The sequence below is a fragment of the Gallus gallus genome, chromosome 14, assembly GCF_016699485.2.
Source record: "Gallus gallus isolate bGalGal1 chromosome 14, bGalGal1.mat.broiler.GRCg7b, whole genome shotgun sequence".
NCBI lineage: Eukaryota > Metazoa > Chordata > Aves > Galliformes > Phasianidae > Gallus > Gallus gallus.
Window position 1 is genome coordinate 13,207,623 of NC_052545.1, and position 21,649 is coordinate 13,229,271.

At 55.5% G+C, this 21,649-nt stretch overlaps 3 protein-coding genes across 4 annotated transcripts; 2 read left to right on the forward strand and 1 right to left on the reverse strand.

The window, feature by feature from the left end:
• Nucleotides 1-3,486: 3,486 nt before the first annotated feature.
• On the forward strand, nucleotides 3,487-6,471 carry IGFALS (insulin like growth factor binding protein acid labile subunit). The gene is made up of 2 exons (XM_425222.8): nucleotides 3,487-3,520; nucleotides 4,082-6,471. The coding sequence occupies exons 1-2, from the start codon at nucleotides 3,505-3,507 to the stop codon at nucleotides 5,896-5,898; spliced, it is 1,833 nt and encodes a 610-aa protein (XP_425222.4). The 5' UTR covers nucleotides 3,487-3,504; the 3' UTR covers nucleotides 5,899-6,471.
• A 1,066-nt stretch (nucleotides 6,472-7,537) lies between these two features.
• Nucleotides 7,538-11,897, reverse strand: NUBP2 (nucleotide binding protein 2). Its single transcript, NM_001007833.3, has 7 exons — nucleotides 11,840-11,897; nucleotides 10,864-10,982; nucleotides 10,053-10,251; nucleotides 9,731-9,885; nucleotides 9,352-9,462; nucleotides 9,041-9,110; nucleotides 7,538-8,488 (listed from the first exon to the last, which is right to left on the reverse strand). Exons 1-7 carry the CDS (start codon nucleotides 11,856-11,858, stop codon nucleotides 8,343-8,345), a joined length of 819 nt encoding a protein of 272 aa, NP_001007834.1. The 5' UTR covers nucleotides 11,859-11,897; the 3' UTR covers nucleotides 7,538-8,342.
• Nucleotides 11,435-19,589, forward strand: SPSB3 (splA/ryanodine receptor domain and SOCS box containing 3). 2 transcript variants are annotated; one of them, XM_046900747.1, is made up of 7 exons: nucleotides 11,435-11,501; nucleotides 13,389-13,537; nucleotides 15,674-15,851; nucleotides 16,599-16,786; nucleotides 17,467-17,569; nucleotides 18,150-18,275; nucleotides 18,566-19,589. In XM_046900747.1, the coding sequence occupies exons 1-7, from the start codon at nucleotides 11,453-11,455 to the stop codon at nucleotides 18,907-18,909; spliced, it is 1,137 nt and encodes a 378-aa protein (XP_046756703.1). In that variant the 5' UTR covers nucleotides 11,435-11,452; the 3' UTR covers nucleotides 18,910-19,589. The 2 variants fall into 2 exon arrangements, with proteins under 2 accessions (XP_046756703.1, XP_414716.4); XM_414716.8 differs by lacking the exon at nucleotides 11,435-11,501 and adding an exon at nucleotides 12,250-12,324.
• Nucleotides 19,590-21,649: the final 2,060 nt, after the last annotated feature.

Below are 21,649 nucleotides of genomic sequence, written 5' to 3' on the forward strand. Positions count from 1 at the left end.
AAGCACCTCGATGTGGATTTCATAAAAAAACTACAGATGTGCAATCCAGCAGCAGAGCTCTTTTGGGGCTTGGGGGAAGGAGATGCTAATGAAAGATGCGGTTACATCCTATTTTTCTGCAAAAGAACTTAATAGCCCTGAAGTAATTTTATTAAGGTAATGAAAGCGCTGGGGAGAATTCACAGTTTCTTCACACCCACAGCTGAGCAGAGAGCCAAATTCACACACGCCCACAGCACTGGGGTGCTTGGAAGCCTGCAGCAGGTGCTCCAGCATGGTGAGGAGAGGAGCAGAGCCACGTGGCCCTGGTGCAGATAGGTGGCCACAGCCAATGCTGGCTCCCAAGGGGCACCTGCTTCACCTGCTGGTCTTCATGTTGCTCGTCATGGTAGTGTAAGACTAATTAACACATACGGTGTTATTTATGGAACCGCAGTGCCTCAAAGGCCTGGCTTGGAGCAAACCCTTCATGCAGGGTGCTGCACAGTACCTGCTGTTCCCCTGGGTTGTGTATACAGAGCGGACATCCCAGCTCACAGCACAAACAGCACAGCGGGCAGGCAGGAAGGGCTTTTTAGTTTGTCATTGCAACCCAAAGAGGAAGAAAGAAAAACCACATAAACCCCAAATTTATGTTTCATGCACCCCACAAAGGGCCAAAACGCCAGCTCTGCACCGAGCCTTCCTTTCCACTTGCTTTATCGTGGCCAAGGCATGCAGATGATGTGGTGGCTGTCACCAGCAAGCCACCCTTTGCACGTAGCTCTAAACGTGCAAAGAGCTCAAGAGGAACCTGGGTGAAGTCCTGGAGCCTGTAGAACCACCAGCAATGCTCACAGCTTGCAGCCCACACCAGCACTGCCCCATGTGGCTCCAGCCAGGCTTAGTGCAGCGCTGGCTTTGCTAACAGGCTGTCAGGCTTCTTGCACTAGCAACGGGGTTTTGGCGCTGGAGGCAAAGCCCCGCTCCTCACTGTTCCCTGGCCATCCCCCTGCACAAACACACCGAACGCAGGCCTGCCTTGCAGCTGTAGGCCTAGGGAACAGAATGTAGGGCTGTGGGGCCCGCTCTGCGGGGAACACTGGGAGAGCAGGAGGCGCCGGGCCTCCTGGGGCCAAGCTGGGCCTCCTCTCATCGGACCAGGCCTCGCCGCCTCGCCCCGTCTCCATAGCAACGGATAGGGCAGCTTCCGGGTGGAGGTGGAGGCGGCGGTGCGCCCCCTGCCGGCGGGAGGACCCGGCCCGCTCCTGTATCGTGGAGGCCGCCGGGACCGGGACAGCCGCGCTCTGCCCGGGGCTGAGCTGCCCCTGCACCTCCCGCTCCCTGCCCCGCTCACAGCAAAGCGTCGGGAGCATCCACCCCCACGTCAGCTCCTCTCCTCACAGCTGCTGGGGACAGAGCGAGGACACGTCACCCAGCTGGTGTCACACTCATTCCCGGGGAATGGAGCCGGGATGAGGCAGGCAGGAGTCACGGGATGGCACGAGGAAGGTGACGGTCGCACCGTGCCTCCTGTGCGGCTGTCAGTGTCAGTGTCACCACCAAAGTGCCATCACTGCCCCCGGGAGGGGTGCGTACACCCACATCCCAGCCCGGACCCCGAGCTGAGCTGTGCTGGGGAAGCCATGTTGGGAAGCACGGGCTCCAAACGGCTTTCTTTAATGGTTTTGCTCTCTCCCTTAATACCATTACAGCCTTTTCCATAGCAACGGTGTAGACTTTGTTCCTGGCCGGGCACCCTGAGGGCCACAACGGCTGCGGTGACGCCGCACTGCCCCACTCCCGGGGTCCCGGACATCATGGAGCGCAATGGGAGATGGCAGCTTCACGGGGCCTGGGAGAGGGGTTGCTGCTTTCCCTTTGCAGCCTGCTGTTCTCACAGGAGAGGCCTTTAGCGCACAGCTTTGTGTGTGTGCAGGCACACCGCCTGCAGCTCTCACTCTTCACATTTCCCCGTGGGCTCTGTGGGTTTTGGCTGCGGGGCCGTGCTGGTTCAGCTCTTTGCGGCTCCCCATTGATTACACCTTGTGTCAATATGTGCTCAGCGCCTGCGCTGGGTGCTCTGCTCCCCGTCGCCCGTTTCTCCCTTCGGATCTATAATTTCCCAGAATAGAAGATTAAAATAGAGGGGGAGGAGAGCGCTGCCCCGAGCCAAAAAGAAACTGGGAAAACATCTCTTATTTAGCTGAGCTGCGGCATTTGATTGCATGGAGCAAAGAACCGCTGGCATCCCCCCCTTGCCCTGACACTTGTTTCCACGGGCATGTGCCCTTGCTTGAAAAGAAGGAAGACCTGAGATGTCCCCTGCGAGTCGAGGGAGGACGGGCTGTGATCCATGCGAATGGAGAGGATGTGGGAACAGAGCCTCTCCACCAACATGGCCACGGAGCATCGCCGTCCCCTCCTCGTCCCCTGGGGTAAGGAAAATCCTCGGTGCTGTTGATGCCAGTTGCCAGGTTGGGCAATTGGAATCCCAACCACAAGCATGGTCTGTCCCATCCTGGTGCATCCCCCAGGAGGAAGGGGCTTCTAGAGGAGTCAGGAAGGGCGCACAGAGGCTTTTCCCCTGGTTCATCTGACGCTAGATAGCCAACGGGGCAACTCCACCTTGGGCATCGGTGACCTTTTTGCCTTTTCTTTCCTGGAAACCAATAAAAAATTCTTCAGAAGCCACACTGGACGCAGGGGGGTGGGGAAATGACCCGGGGTACAGGATGGGGTCAGAGCTTTCCTGTGGATTTGGGGAGCTGCCAGGCAGCTGTGGCCAGAGAGTGCAGCATCACCACCCGTGGGCTCTGCTGGGCTCTGGGCAAACTGTCCCACACAGAGCTGTGGAGTTTGAGCAGTGCGGGTGCAAACAGGGACTGCGAGGGGAAGAAAAGTTCACGTTGGAGTGTCTTCCATTTCTGTGGGAAAGGGAGGTTGATGGGAAGCCCCTGGCATGAAATCCCCTACGTGTAGGTGAGGGTGAGCCCTTCTGCCTGCCTCCATGCTCGTGGTATCACACAGCAGTGCCTCGGCTGTTGGAACAGCCCACGCCGACTGCCCTTTTTTGCTCCCATCACCCTGGCACGGCCACTTTGAGCCACGAGGAAATGAGTCTGGTACCGTACTCACTCCATAGGCATCCTCAGCAGAGCACCAGGGAAGGGCTGTCGTCACCACTCAGGCACAATGGCACACAGCTGCGGGACACCCCACATCCATCTGCCTGTCCTCACTGCTCACCCAAGCCCCACTTCCAGCAGTAACACCACCCCCAGCACTAAGTCCCAGCACGTAACCTGCACTCCACGGCTCAGATATCCCCTCGCACCCCCCCAGGCTGGCAGAAAGGCTGGCACGGACTGAGGCAAAAAGCCCCGAGCCTATCCACGCTCACGCTGGCCGCAGCCGAGCCCAGCAGCGGCAGGGTTAAGGCCGGCGGCTGGTGCTGGACGGGCGTCAAGGTGGTTGCTCCATCCCTGCGCGGGGCCGGGAGCGCGCACGGAGCCGCCCGCCACCATGAGCGCAGACAGAGGTAAGGCAGAGAGAGCCGGGCAGGGCGAGGGGCACAGGGGGACAGGACAGCCCCCCCCCGGGACTTTGCAATGCGGCTGCCGGTCAGTTTTTTCCTCTCTTTCTGTGGCTGAGAGGTCAGTTGGGGAGCTCCTGTGCCTTCTCGGGCACTGTAATGCAGAGCTCTCGGTTCTCTGTTAATTTGGGGAGGAATTAGGCGAAGGGACACGGAGTGCTGCTGCTGGCCTTTCCTGGGGAAGGAAGAAGCTACTGCTGTGGTATAAGGACAAAGCTCCAAGAGGGCACAGGGGACATGGGGTGCAGCAGTGCACACACAAGGGCTGGGACGAGCCGGCCCCTGGGCTGGGGGACACCAGTGGCTGCTGTCTCCTGTGGGATGCCAGTGGCAATGAGCATCCTTGCCCTGCAGTGCTGGATGGTGACATGCGTCACACCACGGTGGCACAGCGGTGTGTCCCATGATGACCAAGATGGTCACCATGTGTTGTCCTCTGGGGACGCTGTTCCCAGAGCTCACCTCCCCGTGCCCGCTTACGGTCTTCCTTTCCTCCATGCCCCACAGCGGGCAGGGTCCCTCTCCTGCTTCCCCTGGTCCTGCTGTTGGCTGCTGCATCCCAGCCCCAGGACGGAGACGTCCCCAAGGAGCCCTCAGCCATGGAGCCCCTGCGCTGCCCCAGCCCCTGCGCCTGCAGCTTGGATGACTACAGCGAGGAGCTCAACGTCTTCTGCAGCGGCCGCAACCTAACGCAGCTCCCCGACGACTTCCCCACCAACGCCAAAGCCATCTGGCTGGATGGCAACAACTTCACCCAGCTGCCAGCCGCAGCCTTCAGGAACCTCTCGGGGTTGGACTTCCTGGACCTGCAGAGCAGCCAGCTGGCCGCCGTGGAGCAGCACGCCTTCCATGGCCTGCGCAGTCTCTACCACCTCCACCTGGAACGCAACCGCCTCAAGTACCTGGCGCCCCACACTTTCCTGCACACCCAGAACCTCGTGTCCCTCAGCCTCAACAACAACCTTTTCAGCAAGGTGGAAGAAGGGCTGTTCGCAGGGCTCTCCAATCTGTGGTACCTGAACCTGGGCTGGAACTCGCTGGTGGTCCTGCCTGACAAGGTTTTCCATGACTTGCCCAACCTGAGGGAGCTGATCCTGGCTGGAAACAAGCTCCCCTACCTCCAGCACCAGCTCTTCTGTAGCCTTACGGAGCTGAAGGAGCTGGACCTCAGTGGGAATGCACTCAAGGGCATCAAGATCAACATCTTCGTCAAGCTGCAGAAGCTGCAAAAGCTCTACTTGAACAACAACCAGATCAATGCCATCGCACCCCGCGCGTTCATGGGCATGAAGTCTCTCCGGTGGCTGGATCTCTCCCACAACCGCCTCACCTCACTGTACGAGGACACCTTTCTGGGTCTCCTGAGCCTGCACGTCCTACGCCTGTCCACCAACTCCATCACCAGCCTGAGGCCCAGGACTTTCAAAGACCTCCAGTTCCTGGAGGAGCTGCAGCTGGGACACAACAGGATCTGGAGCCTGGCAGAAAGGACCTTCGATGGGTTGGGCCAACTGGAGGTCCTCAGCCTCAACAACAACCAGCTGCAGGACATCAAGGCTGGGGCCTTCCTTGGGCTGTACAACGTGGCGGTGATGCACTTGTCTGCCAACTGCATCAAGACTCTGCCCGAATACGTGTTTGAGGGAGTCACCAAGCTGCACAGCCTCCACCTGGAGCACAGCTGCCTGAGCAAGATCAGGGCCAACACCTTCTCCAGCCTCACGAGCCTGCGGCGGCTCTTCCTGCAGCACAACGCCATCTCCACCATTGAAGACCAAAGCTTCAGAGAACTGCACGAGCTGCTGGAGCTCGACCTGAAGCACAACAGGCTGAGCCACCTCTCACCCCAGCTCTTCGTGGGTTTGAGCAACCTGGAGTACCTCTTCCTCTCCTTCAACCAAATCATGGACATCTCCCAGAACACCTTCAGCCCGCTCCGCAGACTCTTCTGGCTCGACCTCTCCCATAACCAGCTGGCGACGCTGGACAACGCCGTCATCACGCAGCTTGCCAACCTACGCTACCTCAGCCTGAAGAACAACTCCCTGGAGACCTTCTCAGTGGGATTCTTGTGCCCTTCCTTCACGCTGGAGCAGCTCTGGCTTGGGGGGAATAACTGGCACTGCAACTGCTCACTGAAGGGGCTGCGGGATTTCGCCCTGCGGCACCCCACCGTGGTTCCACGCTTTGTCCAATCCGTCGCCGAGGGGGATGACTCCCACGTCCCCGTTTACACCTACAACAACCTCACCTGCTGCCAGCCCCCCAGCCTCGTTGGCCTGGACCTCCGTGACATCAGGGAGGAGAACTTTGCTCACTGCTGACACGTGACTGCCACCTCCCTGTCCCCATCGCTGTCCATGGTCTGTCCAGCCCTGGCCACCTTTCTCCGTGTGGCACCATGGGGGACAGCCATATCCACTTGGATGGGCACCTGGGGAAGGCGAGGGGGGACAGGAAGCATTGGCAGTATTTAAACACCAGCACGGGGACAGAATGAAGCATCTTCCTGCCACGAAGTGGGATGCTGGCTGGCTTCGCCCTGTGCCCACCTGTGGGCAGCCCCCAGCCTCTCCCAGGGCCCCACACCTCACCCAGGGCCCCACACCTCACCCAGGGCCCCACCATCCCCATCCACCAGCAAGACCCCAAAAAAGCAGCATCAGAGCCCAGTGTGTGGCACCTGGGGTCACATCCACCCCAGCAGGTTTAAAGGGAAGAAAAACAGACAACCCAAATTTGCTGTTGAGCCCTGCTGTAGGTTTGGGGAAGGGGACAGATACTCGCTTGAATTGCTCCTTGCCACAGCCAACGCAGGTTACAGAAAGCCACCCATGTCACTTACCTGATAATTCACAGCAGACAAATAAACCTTTGGAGCTATTGCAACCCATCTTGTAAGTATGTTTTTTCGAAACCATGTGCCACACCCAGCAGGGCTTCTTATCAGAGCTCCTCAGGGTTTGTGCATGACCCCATCCCAACATTTGGGTGCCATGGGCTCCCCGCATTCCCAGATACTGAAGGAGCTTGCAGCAAACTTTCTGCAAAGTGAACAGCAATGAAGGAAAGGCTGGGACCAATTAGAGGGGTGCAGTGTCCCTCAGACCATGCACACAGCCCCCGCTCAGCTGGTGCCCTGATCCTGCACTGACCCCCTCCACCAGCGTTATCAGGGAGTGGGATTTGCACTGCAGGCTCTTCCTGCACACAGTCCCACAGGCCAGGAGAGCGTGTGGCTGCAGGAATGGCCCCACTCTCCAAATCCCAAATCAGTGAGCAAAGGTCAGATGTGATTTCCAGGAAAGCTGCAAGTGGGGAAGGCCTGGTCAGGTGTGAGTCCTAACGTGGGTGCAGTCCAAGCAGGGACAGATGCTTTTCCAATCTCCTTCATAATGAAGGGCTTCCAACGAGGATGCAGCTTGGTCAGCAGGAATCTGAGGTTTCTCCTGACTCCCTAGAGCAGCACTGTGGGGTGGAGGTCCGATCACAGAGGGGGCACAGGGGCAGAAGGGGCTCAGGCTCTAGAAGAGAGGGAAATAATGCGCAAAGACACTACCTTTAGCAGCTTCCCCAGCTTAAAACACGCTTGCAAGAAGAAAGCAGGACCCAAGGGAGCCCCAGCACTGAAGAGAAATCCAACCTTACAGCAGCTGCCAGGGGAAGGAGCCCCAGGGAGACAGCACAACCAGAGGCAGCGAGCCAGGAACCACCAGGGAGCACCACGTGTGCCAGGGGCGTGGAGAAAGGCTGTGGCAAGGGATGCTGCAAAGGACTGCAAGGGCCAGTTTTCAACTAGACCAGGCAACAGCAGGATCTAGAAACTGGAGAGAAGCCATAACTGAGCCCCAGCAAGGAAACAAGAGAGAAGCAGGAAACATCTAGATGTATCTGAAGTGCTTTTAATACCAAGACTCAGCTACGATGAGGCCCAAAGCCATGGAAAAAAACTTAACTCATAGATTTGCATTTTAAGAAAAATGTTTACTGTCTGGAACTTTAAAAAACATTCCTGAGTCACAGTAACCCCTCAGCAGATCAAAAAAGGCATTGTTTCCAGTAGGGTAGGATGCAGACTTCAAATGAATAGTAGACTTTCTGAAGACACATGAAGCATATGCAGTGCCTCAGAGGCACACATGTACCAACAGTTGGAGGTTTCAGAGCGAGCTGGCTTGGCTCAGCTCCACACCAGAGCATCCAGCTCTGGCTTGCCAGCTGCTGAGCCAAGTAATGCATTGTGTCACGCAAGGAAAGCGGCAGAAGGCAGCAGCACGTGGAGCTACAATACAGATGATTTGTGCCATCTGAACTCAGCAAGGGAACATCCATCCCAACTGACGATGTTTGCCAGTGTAGCTGCATTCAGTCATCGTTAGCAGCACTGCAGAGCATGAGACGCTGTGGAAACAAGCTAGAGCTCCACAAGTATCTGTGCAATAGCTGGCTGCAGAGGAAGGCACTGCATGAGGGGGCTAAAAACAACTGTACCATGTGGGCAGAGTGCTGCCACATTTAGAAGGCAAGAACCAGGCTGTGCATCCTCCGCGTGAGCAGAAACGCCCATGCAGAGTCTCTTTGGATGCGGAGAGGTAGAGCAGCACTTCCCTTTTTGAGTTGCCAAAAGAGGCACCGATGCTGTGCTCCTTCCTGCCTCCATCATCCCTCAGTGTAACAGCTCCATAGTTCAACTGCTTCTGCATCCTCTTCCCCACCAGCAAGGCCTGCCAGTGGTGCTGTCAGGCAAGAGTCCAGCCCAAATCACTCCTCAGGAGCTCCGCTGCAATGCACCATCCAGGATCTGCTGGGCGATGCGAGTCAAGGCAGGGAAGGCAGAGCTCTTGGGAAACTCTTGGATGAAGTCTCTGCCTTCCTCCAAGCTCTGGCTGAGTTGGGGGTCCAGAGGAACAGAGCCTGAGGGAGAGGAGGAAAGAGGAGCGTGATTGCTTGTTCATCACAAGGCAAAGGCTTTGACTGAGGACTGAAGAAAAGCTCCTGCCAGATGCATCTCCAGGGGCAGCAATAGGAAAAGACAACCACCACTCCCACCAGGCCCTCCAGCAGTTACTTCTCATCTCTCTCTGGTTCTGAAATACCACCAGACCATGGTTTTTCATGAGACTCTCTCCTGCTCTGTTCCCAGCCCCATCCATAGGGCAGGGTTCAGCCCTCAGCCCCCATTTCTCAGGGCATTTCAGGAGGGCTGGGTGGCTTCAGGCCTGGTTGCTTATCACCACAATGTTAGCAGCCAGAGGAGGCCCTGCTCATCACTGCCTCTGCTCCAGCAGGACTGGATGACCACTGTGTTCAGTGTGGATGGTATAGAAGCAACTTTGCCTTCTTCTGACTAGCCTCAGGGGCTCACAGGGACTAAGAGCACAGCCCACCTGCCCTAGTGACAGACTGTGCTCCTCAAGCACTTCCCCAGCACCGCACAAGGAGAGCTCTGCTCCAGAGTCCACTCACCTAGAAAGGGGACCCCAGCATGTTTGGCCAGCTCTTCACCTCCCCCTTTGGAAAAGATGTTTGTGCACTCCTGAAGGAGGAAGAAAATAACAGTGAGTCATGAACCTCAGCAGAGAGATCTGAGCAACAGGGCAGGCATTGTCTGCATACAGAAGTACCAGCTCCCATCCACCTTCCTGCCACAAAGGACTGACTCTGCCCCTGCCTTCTCCCAGCTCTCTTTTGAGAAACTGATTTTCCACCTGAGGCACTGCAGCGTGTGATACCCAGACATGAACAAGAACCCAAAGTAGACCAGCCAATAAGCTCACCGAGCAGTGTGGGCAAACGAAACCACTCATGTTCTCAACAATGCCAAGAACTCGCAAGCCTGTCTTCTTGCAGAACGTCAGCTCTCGCCTCACGTCTCCCACAGACACTGCCTGCAGGGAGAACAGGTAAGGTCAGAGGTGTCTGTCTGTCTCGATGTCTGTCTGGAGGAGGAATGTACACATACACAAAACACACAGGGGATTAGGAGATGCTCTCTCACTATTGCTGGCCATAGCTTGGACCAGGTCCTCCACTTAGAGGAATTGCACACAGAGGCTGTCCTGGAGGACGGGTGACAGCATTTGTCTGGGGTGCAAAGTACCCCATTAACTGTGCCCAGAAAGCATGCTCCAGCTCAGCACCAGCAGGCTGCCCTACCTGAGGTGTTGTGACTAGGATTGCACCCAGAGGCTTGTAGGGCCGCAGGGCCTCCACCGTGGAGATGTGTTCATCAGAGGTGCCTGGAGGTGTGTCCACGATGAGGAAGTCCAGTTCTCCCCAGGCCACATCAGCAACAAATTGCTTTATCAAAGCTGCAAAAATAAAAGGTGTGCCATCTGAATGATCTGAACCCAGCTCAGGGAAGACAGCCCTGCAGAACAAGGGTCATGCCCCAGGGAACGACTTGCCCATGGCAGGAGCCAGAATCACCTCCAAGAGAGTTTGGAAGGACAGTACTAACACTGAAACACAACTGTACCATTTTTCTTGGGTCCTCTCCACACCACGGCATCATCTGGCTTCTCCAGCAGGAAGCCAATGGACATCAGTGAGATGCTCTTCTCCTGATCCACAAAGACTGGCACCCAGCCGGCGTCACACTGGTGCACATCATTGTCCTGCACCTTGAACATGCGGGGTATGCTGGGGCCGCACAGGTCCACATCCAGGATCCCCACCTGCAGTGACAAAGCAGAGCCATTCAGATGGGCCTGAGCACAGTCACAGCCCCAGCTCTGTTTCCTCCCCAGACAAGAGGAGGCAGCATTCGCCACTAGGCCAGGAACCAAAGCAGTTTTGACTGCCATCCCAACCTCCTTCCCACCAAGGAAGCATCTCCTAGGTACTTACAAGCACTCTGGGGGAACTTTCATTCCGGGGACCCATCAGAACCTCAGAGGGATTGGCTCCACAGAGCCTTTACAAAGCCCTCCCAGCAACCAGCCTGCCTCATGCCCACAGGTGCCCTTTGTGCCTGAACCACCACCGTCCTTCAGCTTGCCCACCTAACTCCACAAAGGAGCACGTGTCACCATACAAACCAACAAGTCATTTCTCAGCATCCTGGTTTCAAAAATAACAATGAAAGAAGTTTTAGATAGCATTAGCCTCTTGGATAAAGGGGAAAGGAACTACAGTGTTAGCTGCGTTGGACTCTTCCGGATGAAGAAAGCACAGGCCATTGACAAGGGATCTTTAGGTACACGGGCAGCATGGAGGACAAGGACGATCATGCCGAGGTGATGTGGGGAAGGACCAGCCAGAGAGCAGCATCCCAGCCCTTCACTCACCTTCTTGCCCGAGTGCCGCAGTGACAGCGCCAGCTCAGTGCTGATGGTGCTCTTCCCCACACCGCCCTTCCCGGAGAGCACCAGCAGGATGTGCCGCACACCGCCCAGGTTGCTTCTCTCTGGGAGAGGGGAGAGCAGGGATGGCTTCAGAGCCCATTCTGAGAAGCGTTAATGGAGAGGGGAAAAAAGGCGCAGAGCGCTTCGGCTGCCCGAGGAGTGGAGAAAGAGCTCTGCGATGACCTCAGCTCTCGGGCAGCACAGCGATGGGTGCCCGCGGGGCTCCGTCACGAGCGGTGCTGAGCGCGACGGGCCGCGAGGCGGCGATGGGCACAGCCCGTGCCGCATCCCCCCTCCGTGCCGCGCTGCTCTCGGCCCCGAGCCCCACTTCTCACCGCGCCCGTCCGCCTGGGGCCGCTTTCCCCAAGGGCCTGGAGCAGCTCGGACCAGGAAAGTGCAACCATCGCCACCGACCGGGTCCGCGTTCCCGGGCGCCCCGTCACCGGCGGCAGTTGAGTCATCACCGGCCCGCCCCGTGCCGGGCTTCGCCACAGAACCGGCATCACACCGGCACCGCAGCGGCGCGGCGGCCATGGAGCGCGCTCCCAGCACGGCGGACCTCATCCGCGCCTCCACCGACGGTAAGGGCACAAAGGTACCGGGAACGGGGCGGGATGGAGGGGAGGTATGGAGCGGGAAGAAGGATACGGGAACGGTGGCACGGAACCCCGCAGGGCGGTGGCTCCAGGAGCCCCGCGCCAGGCCCAGGCCTACGGCGCTGCCCGCACACAGCCGGCGGATAGGCCCAGACACGCAGCGGCTGCCCACCGGGAACCAGGCCCGGCCGCCTCAGTGCTGCCTCAGGGCCCCAGCAGACCCGGCGCTCCCCTGGATCCGGAGTTGAGAGACCGGAACGACGGGCACGTACAACCCAGAGAGGCCCCAGACGCCGCACCGACCGCAACCCCGCACCGCTCACCCGCCACCACCTCCTCCATGCTGCTGCTGCGCGGCGCAACGCTCTTCCGCCTTTCGCCGGCTAAGCCCCGCCCCCCCTCCGACTGGCAGGCTCCGCCTCCAATGGCGGGCCGCGCCCTTCCCAGAGGCCCGCCCCCACGGGCCCCGCGGCCAGTCACAGCTGCTCCCCTCCCACTCGCACCAGCCAATAGACTCTGTGCTTTCTCGACAGCGTTAGCCACCCAATAGCGCTGCTCCTCTGAGATAGACAAGCAGCACAACCAATGGTGTCGAGCTCCCAGCAGGCACGCCCCACTCCTTGTCCCTCAGCCTTAAGCGACGGGGCTCTCAGCCAATTGCAGGGCAGATCCGAGCAGAAGTAGCCAATAGGCGGCTGGGAGGGTGGTGCTTGAAGCGGATTGTTTATGTCCCGGGAGGGGAAAGTAGGTCGGAACGCGGCGGCGGGGCCAGGCCGGGTCGGGCCGACGTGGGCCCGGAGCGGGGCCGGTGAGCGAGACTGGGGCTGGGAGAGGGGAGCGGAGGCCGAGCAGGGCCGGAGCCCATATGGCTGCGCTGTGGGGCTCTGAGCGTTGCGGCCTGGTCGCGCTTCAGCCGAGGGAGCGGAGGCCGTGAAGCAGCGCGGCCTGTGGTGAGGCCCTCACGGGCTCAGAGCCTTTCTGGGACCCGCGCCGCGCCCGTCCGTGAGCCGTAGGCCTCGGGGAGAGGGAAGAGCCCCCCAGCCCTCAGCTCTGCTCCTCGGCAGCACCTCTGGCTCTGTGTGGCCGGCTGGGCCCGGGCCCGGCTGCTGCTCCGAGGCTGAGGCGGTGCGGGAGGGGGCACAGGAATCCCACGGCGAACCTCAGCCCCACGTCTGTACCGTGGGGAGGTGCTGTGCAAGTGTGGTGTGCGGCTCTGATAGGGGCTGAGTGAGGGGAGCGGGTCTGAGAGGCAGGAGGAGGCCCAGCACTGCGGGTGTTGGCTGTGGGGAGTTGATTTCTGCAAAGAGAAACTTGAGGAAGAATGAAAGGGAGCGTGGTCCCTTCCAACAGAGAGCTGTCACGGGGCGGCTGGGAGCTGGTTTGGCCTGTTGGGGTGGGAAGGAGCCTGTGCAAATCTGGTCTGCATAATATCCCTGTCTGGGTCGGGACATGCAGTTGCTGCCTGCTGTCCTTGAGGAGATCAGGACAGACCCGCTTTCCTGCCAGCAAACAGAAAGTTGTCTGTTCCTCACCCTGAATGCTGTTAGCAAAGCGTTCTCCAAGTAGGCAGCTGCTCAGAGGTGAGCGAGCAGTGTGCCCAGCAGCAGACACACAGCTCAGCCAACAGAGCAGTGCAGAGAAGCTGTCCTTGATATTCATACCTGGGTAGCAAGAGGAAAGTTTGCAGAGGCTCATAGTGCAGGAGGAACTTATCCTGCTGTCCCATCAGATGTGGTTTGTGCTGGTATGCTGCTGGGGAGTACGGTGCCAGTACAAGGCTGCTTCCTGCGGAGGTCAGAGCCTGAGCAGCGTAGGGGGGAGGGGGAAGAGAGCCATACTGCTATGTGTAACCTCCTCTCCTCACCCCTACAGCGTATCTCTCCCGGAACGCCATGGCGCGACGCACGCGGAGCAGCCGGGCCTGGCACTTCGTCCTGAGCGGGGTGCGCCGCGAGGCTGACAGCCGGGCACTCGCTTTGGCCACAGGGGCGCGAGGCTGGGGCTATGATTCCGATGGGCAGGTAGGCACACAGCTGGCCGTACCCGAAAGAGACTGACAGGAGGTTGTCTGATTAGACAGGGGCAGCTGCTGCTTTCCCCCAGGCTGTGATGTGGGGCTCCTGGCATATCTCCCCAAGGCAGGGCTAGCAAAGCTGCACGCAGTTCTGCTCCACAGTTCTTTGCCTTCATAGAATTGCTCAGTTTAGAAAAGACCTTAAAGATCATAGAGTCCAACCATGATCTAACCATACTACCCTAATTTTAACAGCCCTCTGCTAAATCATGTCCCTGAGCAGCACATCCAAACGGATTTTAAACACATCCAGGCATGGTGATTCAACCACCTCCCTAGGGACCCTATTCCAGTGCTAAACAACCCTTTCTGTAAAGAAGTGTTTCCTGATATCCAACCTAAACCTCCCCTGGCGCAACTTAAGGCCATTTCCCCTTGTCCTGTCACCAGTGAGAAGAGACCAACCCCACTGTGCTGCAGTCACCTTTCAGATATTGGAAGACAGCAATGAGGTCTCCCCTCAGCCTCCTTTTCTCCATGCTAAACAGCCCCAGTTCCTTCAGCCTCTCCTCATAGGGTGTATTCTCCAAGGTCTTAACAAGCCCTGTTGCCTGGGGCCAGAGAACTGCTCTGTACTCAACTACGTACATTTAAAAAGCATATATAGTGTGTGTGTGTAGTGTGTATATATATATATACAATATTTTAAAAATATTCTTTTTAAGTATCAGTCTAAAATACGCACTGAACTGGATCAGTTCTCCAGTCTGGTTTGCTGTCTTTTGGTTGCTGTGCAGCTGTTAGCTGGTGTTGGAGAGATTGTGGGCTGCTCCAGTCTGCAAAATTACAGTCTAAAAGGGAATTTGAATCCTCTTGGCTGCCCTTCACTCTAGTTTTAGTGCATGAGTTCTGTTTCCCACACAGTGTGGGCAGCAGCGAGGACACAGGGAACTGCTCCTACAGCTTCAGAGCCAGGCTAAAGTACTACAGGGCCACTGCCCAAGCATGGTGCCCAAATCCAGGCACTGCTCTCCCAGAAAATGTCAGCAGAGCTTTATATTTTCACAGCCAAATTTCTAGATAGCAGTAATTAGGAAGAGCCAATGAAAGACAGAAATCAAGCTTTCTAATCTGCAGTGGGAGAAGGAGGTGGTGAGTGGCAGACGAGTAAACCTGAGTCATTTAAAGTCCCGCTGCCTTATTACACAGCCAGGGCACTGTGAGTTTAAAGGACTTTTATCTTTAAATACGGATGACAAAATCTGCCATGGGCATTGCCAGCCACCTGCTATGGGAGTGAATAGTGAGCAGGTATGTTTGATCAGTGTGTAACCTCAGAGTAACTTGCTGAGATCTGTGATAAGAAGCTCCGTTGGGTGAGAATGAACCTCCTGTAACACGTGGGGTCAGACAGGGCTCTTCCTCTTATAGCATCCAGTGCAGGGAAACATTTTAGTCTCTTGGTGTGGAGGAATAGAAAATCCAAGTTCTTGTGTTCGTACATGAAAGTAAACAAAAGCCCGTAAATCTCTCACTAGGTTCCCTGCAGGCTCATATGTAGTGCTGGCAAGAGGAACTGCAGCCTTTCTGCTTAACTGCTTCTCCTTTGTTCTGTCCCCTTCCTGGCCTCCTTTCCCTTTTCTTCCTCCTCACCTCTTTGGAGCAGTATGGCTTTTACATGGGGAAGGCACAGGGCCCTGTGGAAATGTAGAGGTTCTGCGTACAGCCATTTGCATGCATCTTCTCTTTTCTTTGTGGTGCCTTGACTGGCATCCCCAGCTGTCTGTAACCTGCATGCTGAAAGCCATCACTTTAGCACAAAGTTTTCTTAAAAATGGGTGTTACAGAGCTGCTTAGGCTGTCATGCTACTTGCACCCCTTCCCCACCTCTTTGATGCTTAGAAGTTGTGAAGGCACAAAGGAGCACAAAGGGTCTGAACACAGGGCAGTTAGAGTGGCTCAGCCCTTCGCCCTCCTGCATGGCAGGCCAGGCTGGGGCACGACGTAGCTGTGCTGCCACTGGCTCTGGCAGGAGGCTGGGGATGTCCCCATGCAGCTCTGCAGTGCAACCTGATTGCTGGGAGAGCCCAGCTCTGCAATTTGGGGCCACTTGGCAGTAACGTTCCTCTGCTCTCTGCTGCAGCACAGTGACTCAGATTCGGAGCCGGAGTTTTCCACCCTCTCGCCCTCCATCCCGAGCGCCATCCCCGTGACAGGAGAGTCCTACTGCAACTGTGAGAACCAGAGTGAAGCTCCCTACTGTTCCAGCCTGCACGCCCTCCACCGTGTCAAGGACTGCCAGTGTGGCGAGGAGGATGAGTGTAAGGAAAGGGCTCCCAGTGTGCCTTTCAGAGTCCTTTGGGGTGTGAGGTGGGAGCAGTCCTGGCCTGGAGGCACAGGCTGCACCTCTGCTTGGATCAGTGCTGTTCCACAGGGCCCTTATCTCTGTCCCAGTGCCTGATGCTCCTGTGTTTACATCTCAAGGCCACGTAGCCTTTAGGAAGATTATAAGCACGTGTCTTCTGTTGTGTTTCCAGGGCTGAGTGCTGAACTTGTTAATGCGTCAGGGTTCACCTTTGGAGACCTGAGTTCAAATCCAGCTGAGGCCACTAGGAAAGCTAGCTGCTGTGGCCGCAACCCAATTAATGCTGATCCCCAGTGCAGCTGGCAGGGCACTTGTGTGTGCAGCAGGGTTTCTTCATAGTAGATGGGAAAGGCAGGCAAAGAGTGGGTCTGGGCTGGCTGAGAAAGCCCCGGAGCACAGCAGAATTGTCGTACTTGTGTTTTGACTTCAGTTCCCTGAATGGACAAGAAGTGAGTGTGATTCCCTCAGGAAAAAAAAGGCAGTCTGAGGAGCCTTGTTAGTCAGAACTGACAGCAACAGGAAGGGGAGAGCACTGAACCATAGTTCAAGCCCTAAATAGGTACACAGCTTAGGATATAACTTGATTTAAAAACAAAATAAAGTCTTGACGGGCACTCATAACAATTATCCATCTGTGTTTGGCTTGGGAATAGCTCCCTGAGGGCCTGTGTCCATCCTTGTCCCCTGTGTCCTTTCTGACCAGATTTTGACTGGGTATGGGATGACTTAAATAAGTCGACGGCCACCCTGCTGACCTGTGACAACCGCAAGGTGAACTTCCACATGGAGTACAGCTGTGGCACTGCGGCTATCCGGGGCAACAAAGAGCTGGCAGATGGGCAGCATTTTTGGGAAATCAAGATGACCTCTCCTGTGTATGGCACAGATATGGTACGTAGAACCAAGTTGCTTATAGGCACTTAGAAATGCCCTGTATTGTCTGAACGGGACGGCAGACTTCCTTCAGTGTTTCACCTTGGCACCCTCACTTAGCAGTAAAAAAGGATAAGCAGTTTTAGGCCAACACCAAAGGAATTGTGACTAGAACCTGATTTTCCTGCTTCTCTGTAGATCACCAGCAATAAACTTAACAAGGACTCTGGTTAGGCCGTGCTGGCAGTCGTCCTCAGCCTGGGGAAGCATCCAGGCAGGCTGTGGTTGGCAGTTCAGCTGGGTGTGCTGGGGTGTGTGCTGCTCAGCTTGGTCACTTCCTGCCCCTGGAGCTTCACCCCTGTGGGGCTGGTGTGTGTAAAGCTGTGGCTTGTGGCCATGGCCCAGCTTCACTTTCCACCATTAACACGGGCCACAGCTCTGTTAGCTCCCTTGGCTTTGCTAAGTCTGTACCTCCCAGTCTGGCTCCTCAGCACTGTAATGCAGCACTGGCCAAACCTTTCAACAGAGAACTGAAACCTTCAGCTTAGCTTCACTGGAACCTCTAACTTGCTGGGCTGTGCTGAGCGAAGGAGGGGAGACCTAGAGGTGGAGTCTCAGTTGTGTTCTCTTGCTTTAGAAGCATTCTGTACTCCTGCAGACGCTAAGCTCGTGTTCTTCCTCTTGACTTTGCTTCCCAGATGGTGGGAATTGGGACATCAGATGTGAATCTGGATAAGTACCGCCACACCTTCTGCAGCCTGCTGGGCAAGGATGAGGACAGCTGGGGACTCTCCTACACAGGTAATGCAGGCAGGGCAGTGTTTTGGGGAGGACAGCTGAAATGTTAGCAACAGGTGCTTGGGTTTAAGAATTAAACAGTTTTAATGGGATCATGGCCAAAAAGGCCACAAGGCCTGTGAGTCCCTTAGTTAACTACAATGGACAGTTGCCTGTTCAGTTCACCAGTGCTACTGCACACCTGCAGGGCTTGCCTAAGCATCATACTGCATAGGACAGGCTGCTGCTTGCTTTCAGCACTTGGAGCCTTACCTGCATTTTGCAGACCTTATGCAACCAGCACGTGAATTTGCAGGGTCTCTGGACTGCAGGTTGCATGCCAGTGATTCAGGATCTCTGTGCTGCTGCCTGGGCTCTGGTATTCCAAAACCTCAGCTTCCCTCTTTTCATCATACCCTCTGGGGTGGAGGGACATTGAGGGAGCAATGAGGAGATGGGAGGGGGGGTGGGGGGGGGGGGAACATGGATTTTGTAGGTGCTGACCAAGGCTGTACCAGTGGGAGCTAGCAGGGAAGTGTCTGAGAGTTGGGGTGAATCTGTGGAGCACAGACTTCCTGCTGAATGGAAGGTGTATTGTTTTAAGGACTACTGCATCACAAGGGTGACAAGACAAACTTCTCCTCGAGGTTTGGCCAGGGCTCCATCATCGGGGTGCATTTGGACACGTGGCACGGAACACTCACGTTCTTCAAAAACCGCAAGTGCATAGGTAAGAGCGGGGGCAGCTGCAGCAGCCTTCAGCCACAGAGGCAGAATGGGGGAGCACTGCAGCTTTAGCTGAACTCTAAGTTCGGTGACAGCTGGGCTGCAGGAGAAAATAGTGGCAAATAAAAGATCAAGACATGGAGTGAGTGGGGCAAAGGTTACATTTAACGGATTCGGATTTCAAAAGGCTGTTTTCCGAGTGTTTTCTGCCAGCTTTGTGGAGCTCAGGGTGGGTGGGAGGAGTGAGATCACCTCGTCAAAACTAATGTGAATCCTTGATGCTGTCCCCTGCAGGGGTTGCAGCTACAAAGCTGCAGAACAAGAAGTTCTACCCCATGGTGTGCTCGACTGCAGCCAAGAGCAGCATGAAGGTGATCCGCTCCTGTGCCAGCTGCACGTCTCTGCAGTACCTGTGCTGCTACCGCCTGCGCCAGCTCCTGCCTGACTATGTGGACACGCTGGAGGTGCTGCCGTTGCCACCAGGACTCAAGCAAGTGCTACACAACAAACTGGGGTGGGTCTTGAGCATGAACTATAGCACATCGAAGCCTTCCTCCTCGTCATCAGGAAGCGACTCAGATAGCTCCTGTGGCTCAGATGCAGAGGCCTGCCAAAGGAAGAGGTGCAGGAGGACATGATGTCTCTTCACACAGACTGCTTTGAGGGAGTCGGGTGGGGTTTTCTTCTGCTGTCTGTGAGGGCAGCCCAGGCCTGAAGCACCTGTTTCTTCACGGGGACATCTGTTTCTACCTGTTTATGAAGATTTCTCTTGTGCTGGTTGGAATCTTTAGCCTGAACATTCATCACTCGCATTGAAAATACCCGCTGACCCAAAGAGGTATCAGCTCTGTGAAATACGTAAACTGCAGCCAAATACCTGAAGTTAATCTCTTGATGATATGAAAGCCCTCACCTCTTTCTGAAGAATCTCTCTTTGCTGTAGACTGTCAGTAGAGGTGAGATTTAAGGTGGCTTCTCTATCTCAAAGCATACTTCTTGCAAACTTAAACTGATTCATCAAAAGTCAAAATGAAAGACCAGCCCCCTCCCTCCCCTTCTAACTGTTGTGCATTGGTTTGGTATCTGCAATGAATTCATCACACTGTGGGGCACGACTGAACTGCAGCACTTAGGGAAATGGGCTCTGAGAGATGCACCTGTGCCACCTGTGAAAGAGCAGTTACTTAAGAGAGCTGAACTGTTAGTGGTCTTTCTTGAGCACCCCCTCCATGACTTTAATTGCTTTGCATGTTGGCTACCGCTGCTTCTCCTGTATCAAAGACTGTATTAAACTGTAATAATAAAAGTCTAAACTGCCTTTCATTCCTCCTAGGACCTTTCAAGGCAAGAATCTGAACCTGCTTGTCAAAAACAGCCACACAAGTACATCTAGCAGCCTGGAGAGGATATTTTAAATGCAGCATTTGTTTGTTAGATCTAGATGGGGTGAAGGAAGTTACCTTGCCTCTGCCACATGGAGGGTTCTTGTGCTGCTCACTGGAACATCAGAGCTAGGGCTGGATGGAGCTCCAGCAGCACCACGCTGATGCTTGTGGCTGCAAACAGGAAGGGAGGGCTGCAGTGTTTTATAATGTGTGTGTTCTGACAGCTGACATTCAATCAGCCCCAAATAGCCACCCCAGAGACAGAAAGTCAGAGCAGTTTGTGTGTGCAGGACAGCCACTAAGTGAGACTTGTGTGCTGCCTGCAACCGGCCCCTTCTTGTACGTGCTGAGAAGCAGTGCTGGACTGGAGCCTGGAACAGTGAATAATCCAGCAGTGGCCTGGCACCACTGCCAGCAAATGGAACGCAGGAGAGCCTTCCTGCTTTCTCACATTTGAGCTGCCCTAAGATTTCCGACAGGAAAGAGGAAGGAAAAGCACCTTAGCTGCTCCTTGCGGATTAGGCCATAAGCACTGGCTGGACACAAACTGTGTGCTGAGGGATCAGGTATGTGAGTGGTGGTTCTTCGCCAGCTTCCCTCGCCCTGTCAGGACAGGCTGGCTCAGGGGACCCAGCCCAGAGCCGATGCAGCCGGAGGGCCTTTAAATGGCCACATTTGGCAGTTCAGCTTCCCCTCTTTTGGCCCTTCAGTACTAAAGAAGCTGCTGTGAGATCAAGTGGGCGGGCACAGCCAGGGCAGGGAGGAGCACAGCAGTGTGGCAGCACGCTGTCGCAATCCCCTGTAGTCAGTCTGTCCTCCTGCAGTACTGTATGCCAGCATAATTGTGAGTCCTTAGATGAACACATCATTGCTTTTCAGGATGTTTTTCTATGGCCTTTGAACTCTCTTCCGGTGAGTGGTGCATTTACAGATGATTTAAGCTGGTGCCATCAGCCAAGTGCAAAGGTTATTGCAAATTGGAAGAGTGTTGAAATAGGTGTGATGGGAAATGCCTTTCAGCTTGTGCTCTTCGCACGTTCCCGCCCAGCACTGCAACTGGGAACACAAGCAGCCACGTGCTGCCTTTTCTCCTGGTCATTATGGACCTGCAAAGGCTTCATGCAAAGCTTTTTTGCTCTACATGCAGTTTGCTCCCCATGACTGTTCCTTTCCTTCTCACATCGTGAATCTTTAAGCAAAGATGGCTCTCGCTTCTCTGTTTACAGGCTTTGAATGAGTACCTTAATTAAATAGGACAGGCTCTCTGTCAACCCATCTGTAGCAGTGCTCCCGCCAGGAAAAACAGCCCTGCTGGATTTCTCCTCCCAGGAACTAATTCAAGCATTAGCAGATGGAAGCAGAAGAATCACTGGCAAGGAGGAGCTTTATCCTGAGGGTGCCCTCCCACCTTCACAGCACTGGTTGGTGTCACTTGGAGCCAGCAAGCTGTATTTAATGAAAAGAAGCTCAAGGGGTTTCTGTGTCACTGTGGAATGCCACAATTAGCATTACCAAATCCTCAGAGTTTTGGGGTTCCTGATTCCTACTGTCCCTATTGCAGCTATTTCCAAATAAGAAGCTCAGCATTTGCTTTGGCAAAAGAGAATCCCATCCTAGCCCATTGTTTCACATGGAGTTTTCTGGAGCTCATCTGGCATTTCCTTGTGTTGGGAGCTTAGCCAACAGCCTCCCCCTGCCTTGAGCTCCATGTACCCCAGGCTGTGGTTTCTCTCTGGCCAGCTGGCTTTGACAGTTGATGAATGTTTTTCTAAGCAAGTCCAGCAGGACCCACCTGCCTGAAGAAACCACAAGCAGGACCTCCAGTAACAGGACCAAAGAATCAGCAGGCAGCAGGACATTAAAAGTCAGGACGTTGCACAAAGTATTTAGCTCATTCAGCAACATACCTGACAGGCAGCACAGACTTACCACACAGCTATTGCAGCAGAGGAACCAATCCACTAAGACTTGGAGCTCCTGCTCCAAACATGCC

What these genes read in the sequence shown, in the direction of transcription:
- NUBP2 (NM_001007833.3), bottom strand. An exon ending in TGCGGCACTCGGGCAAGAAG is followed by an intron (nt 10,252 to 10,863) that starts GTGAGTGAAGGG and finishes TTGTCACTGCAG; the next exon opens with GTGGGGATCCTGGATGTGGA. An exon ending in GAGAGGACCCAAGAAAAATG is followed by an intron (nt 9,886 to 10,052) that starts GTACAGTTGTGT and finishes TTATTTTTGCAG; the next exon opens with CTTTGATAAAGCAATTTGTT.
- SPSB3 (XM_046900747.1), top strand. Translation starts at nt 11,453, where the DNA reads ATGGAGCGCGCTCCCAGCACGGCGGACCTCATCCGCGCCTCCACCGAC. An exon ending in GTGTGGCGAGGAGGATGAGT is followed by an intron (nt 15,852 to 16,598) that starts GTAAGGAAAGGG and finishes CTTTCTGACCAG; the next exon opens with ATTTTGACTGGGTATGGGAT. An exon ending in CAAAAACCGCAAGTGCATAG is followed by an intron (nt 18,276 to 18,565) that starts GTAAGAGCGGGG and finishes TGTCCCCTGCAG; the next exon opens with GGGTTGCAGCTACAAAGCTG.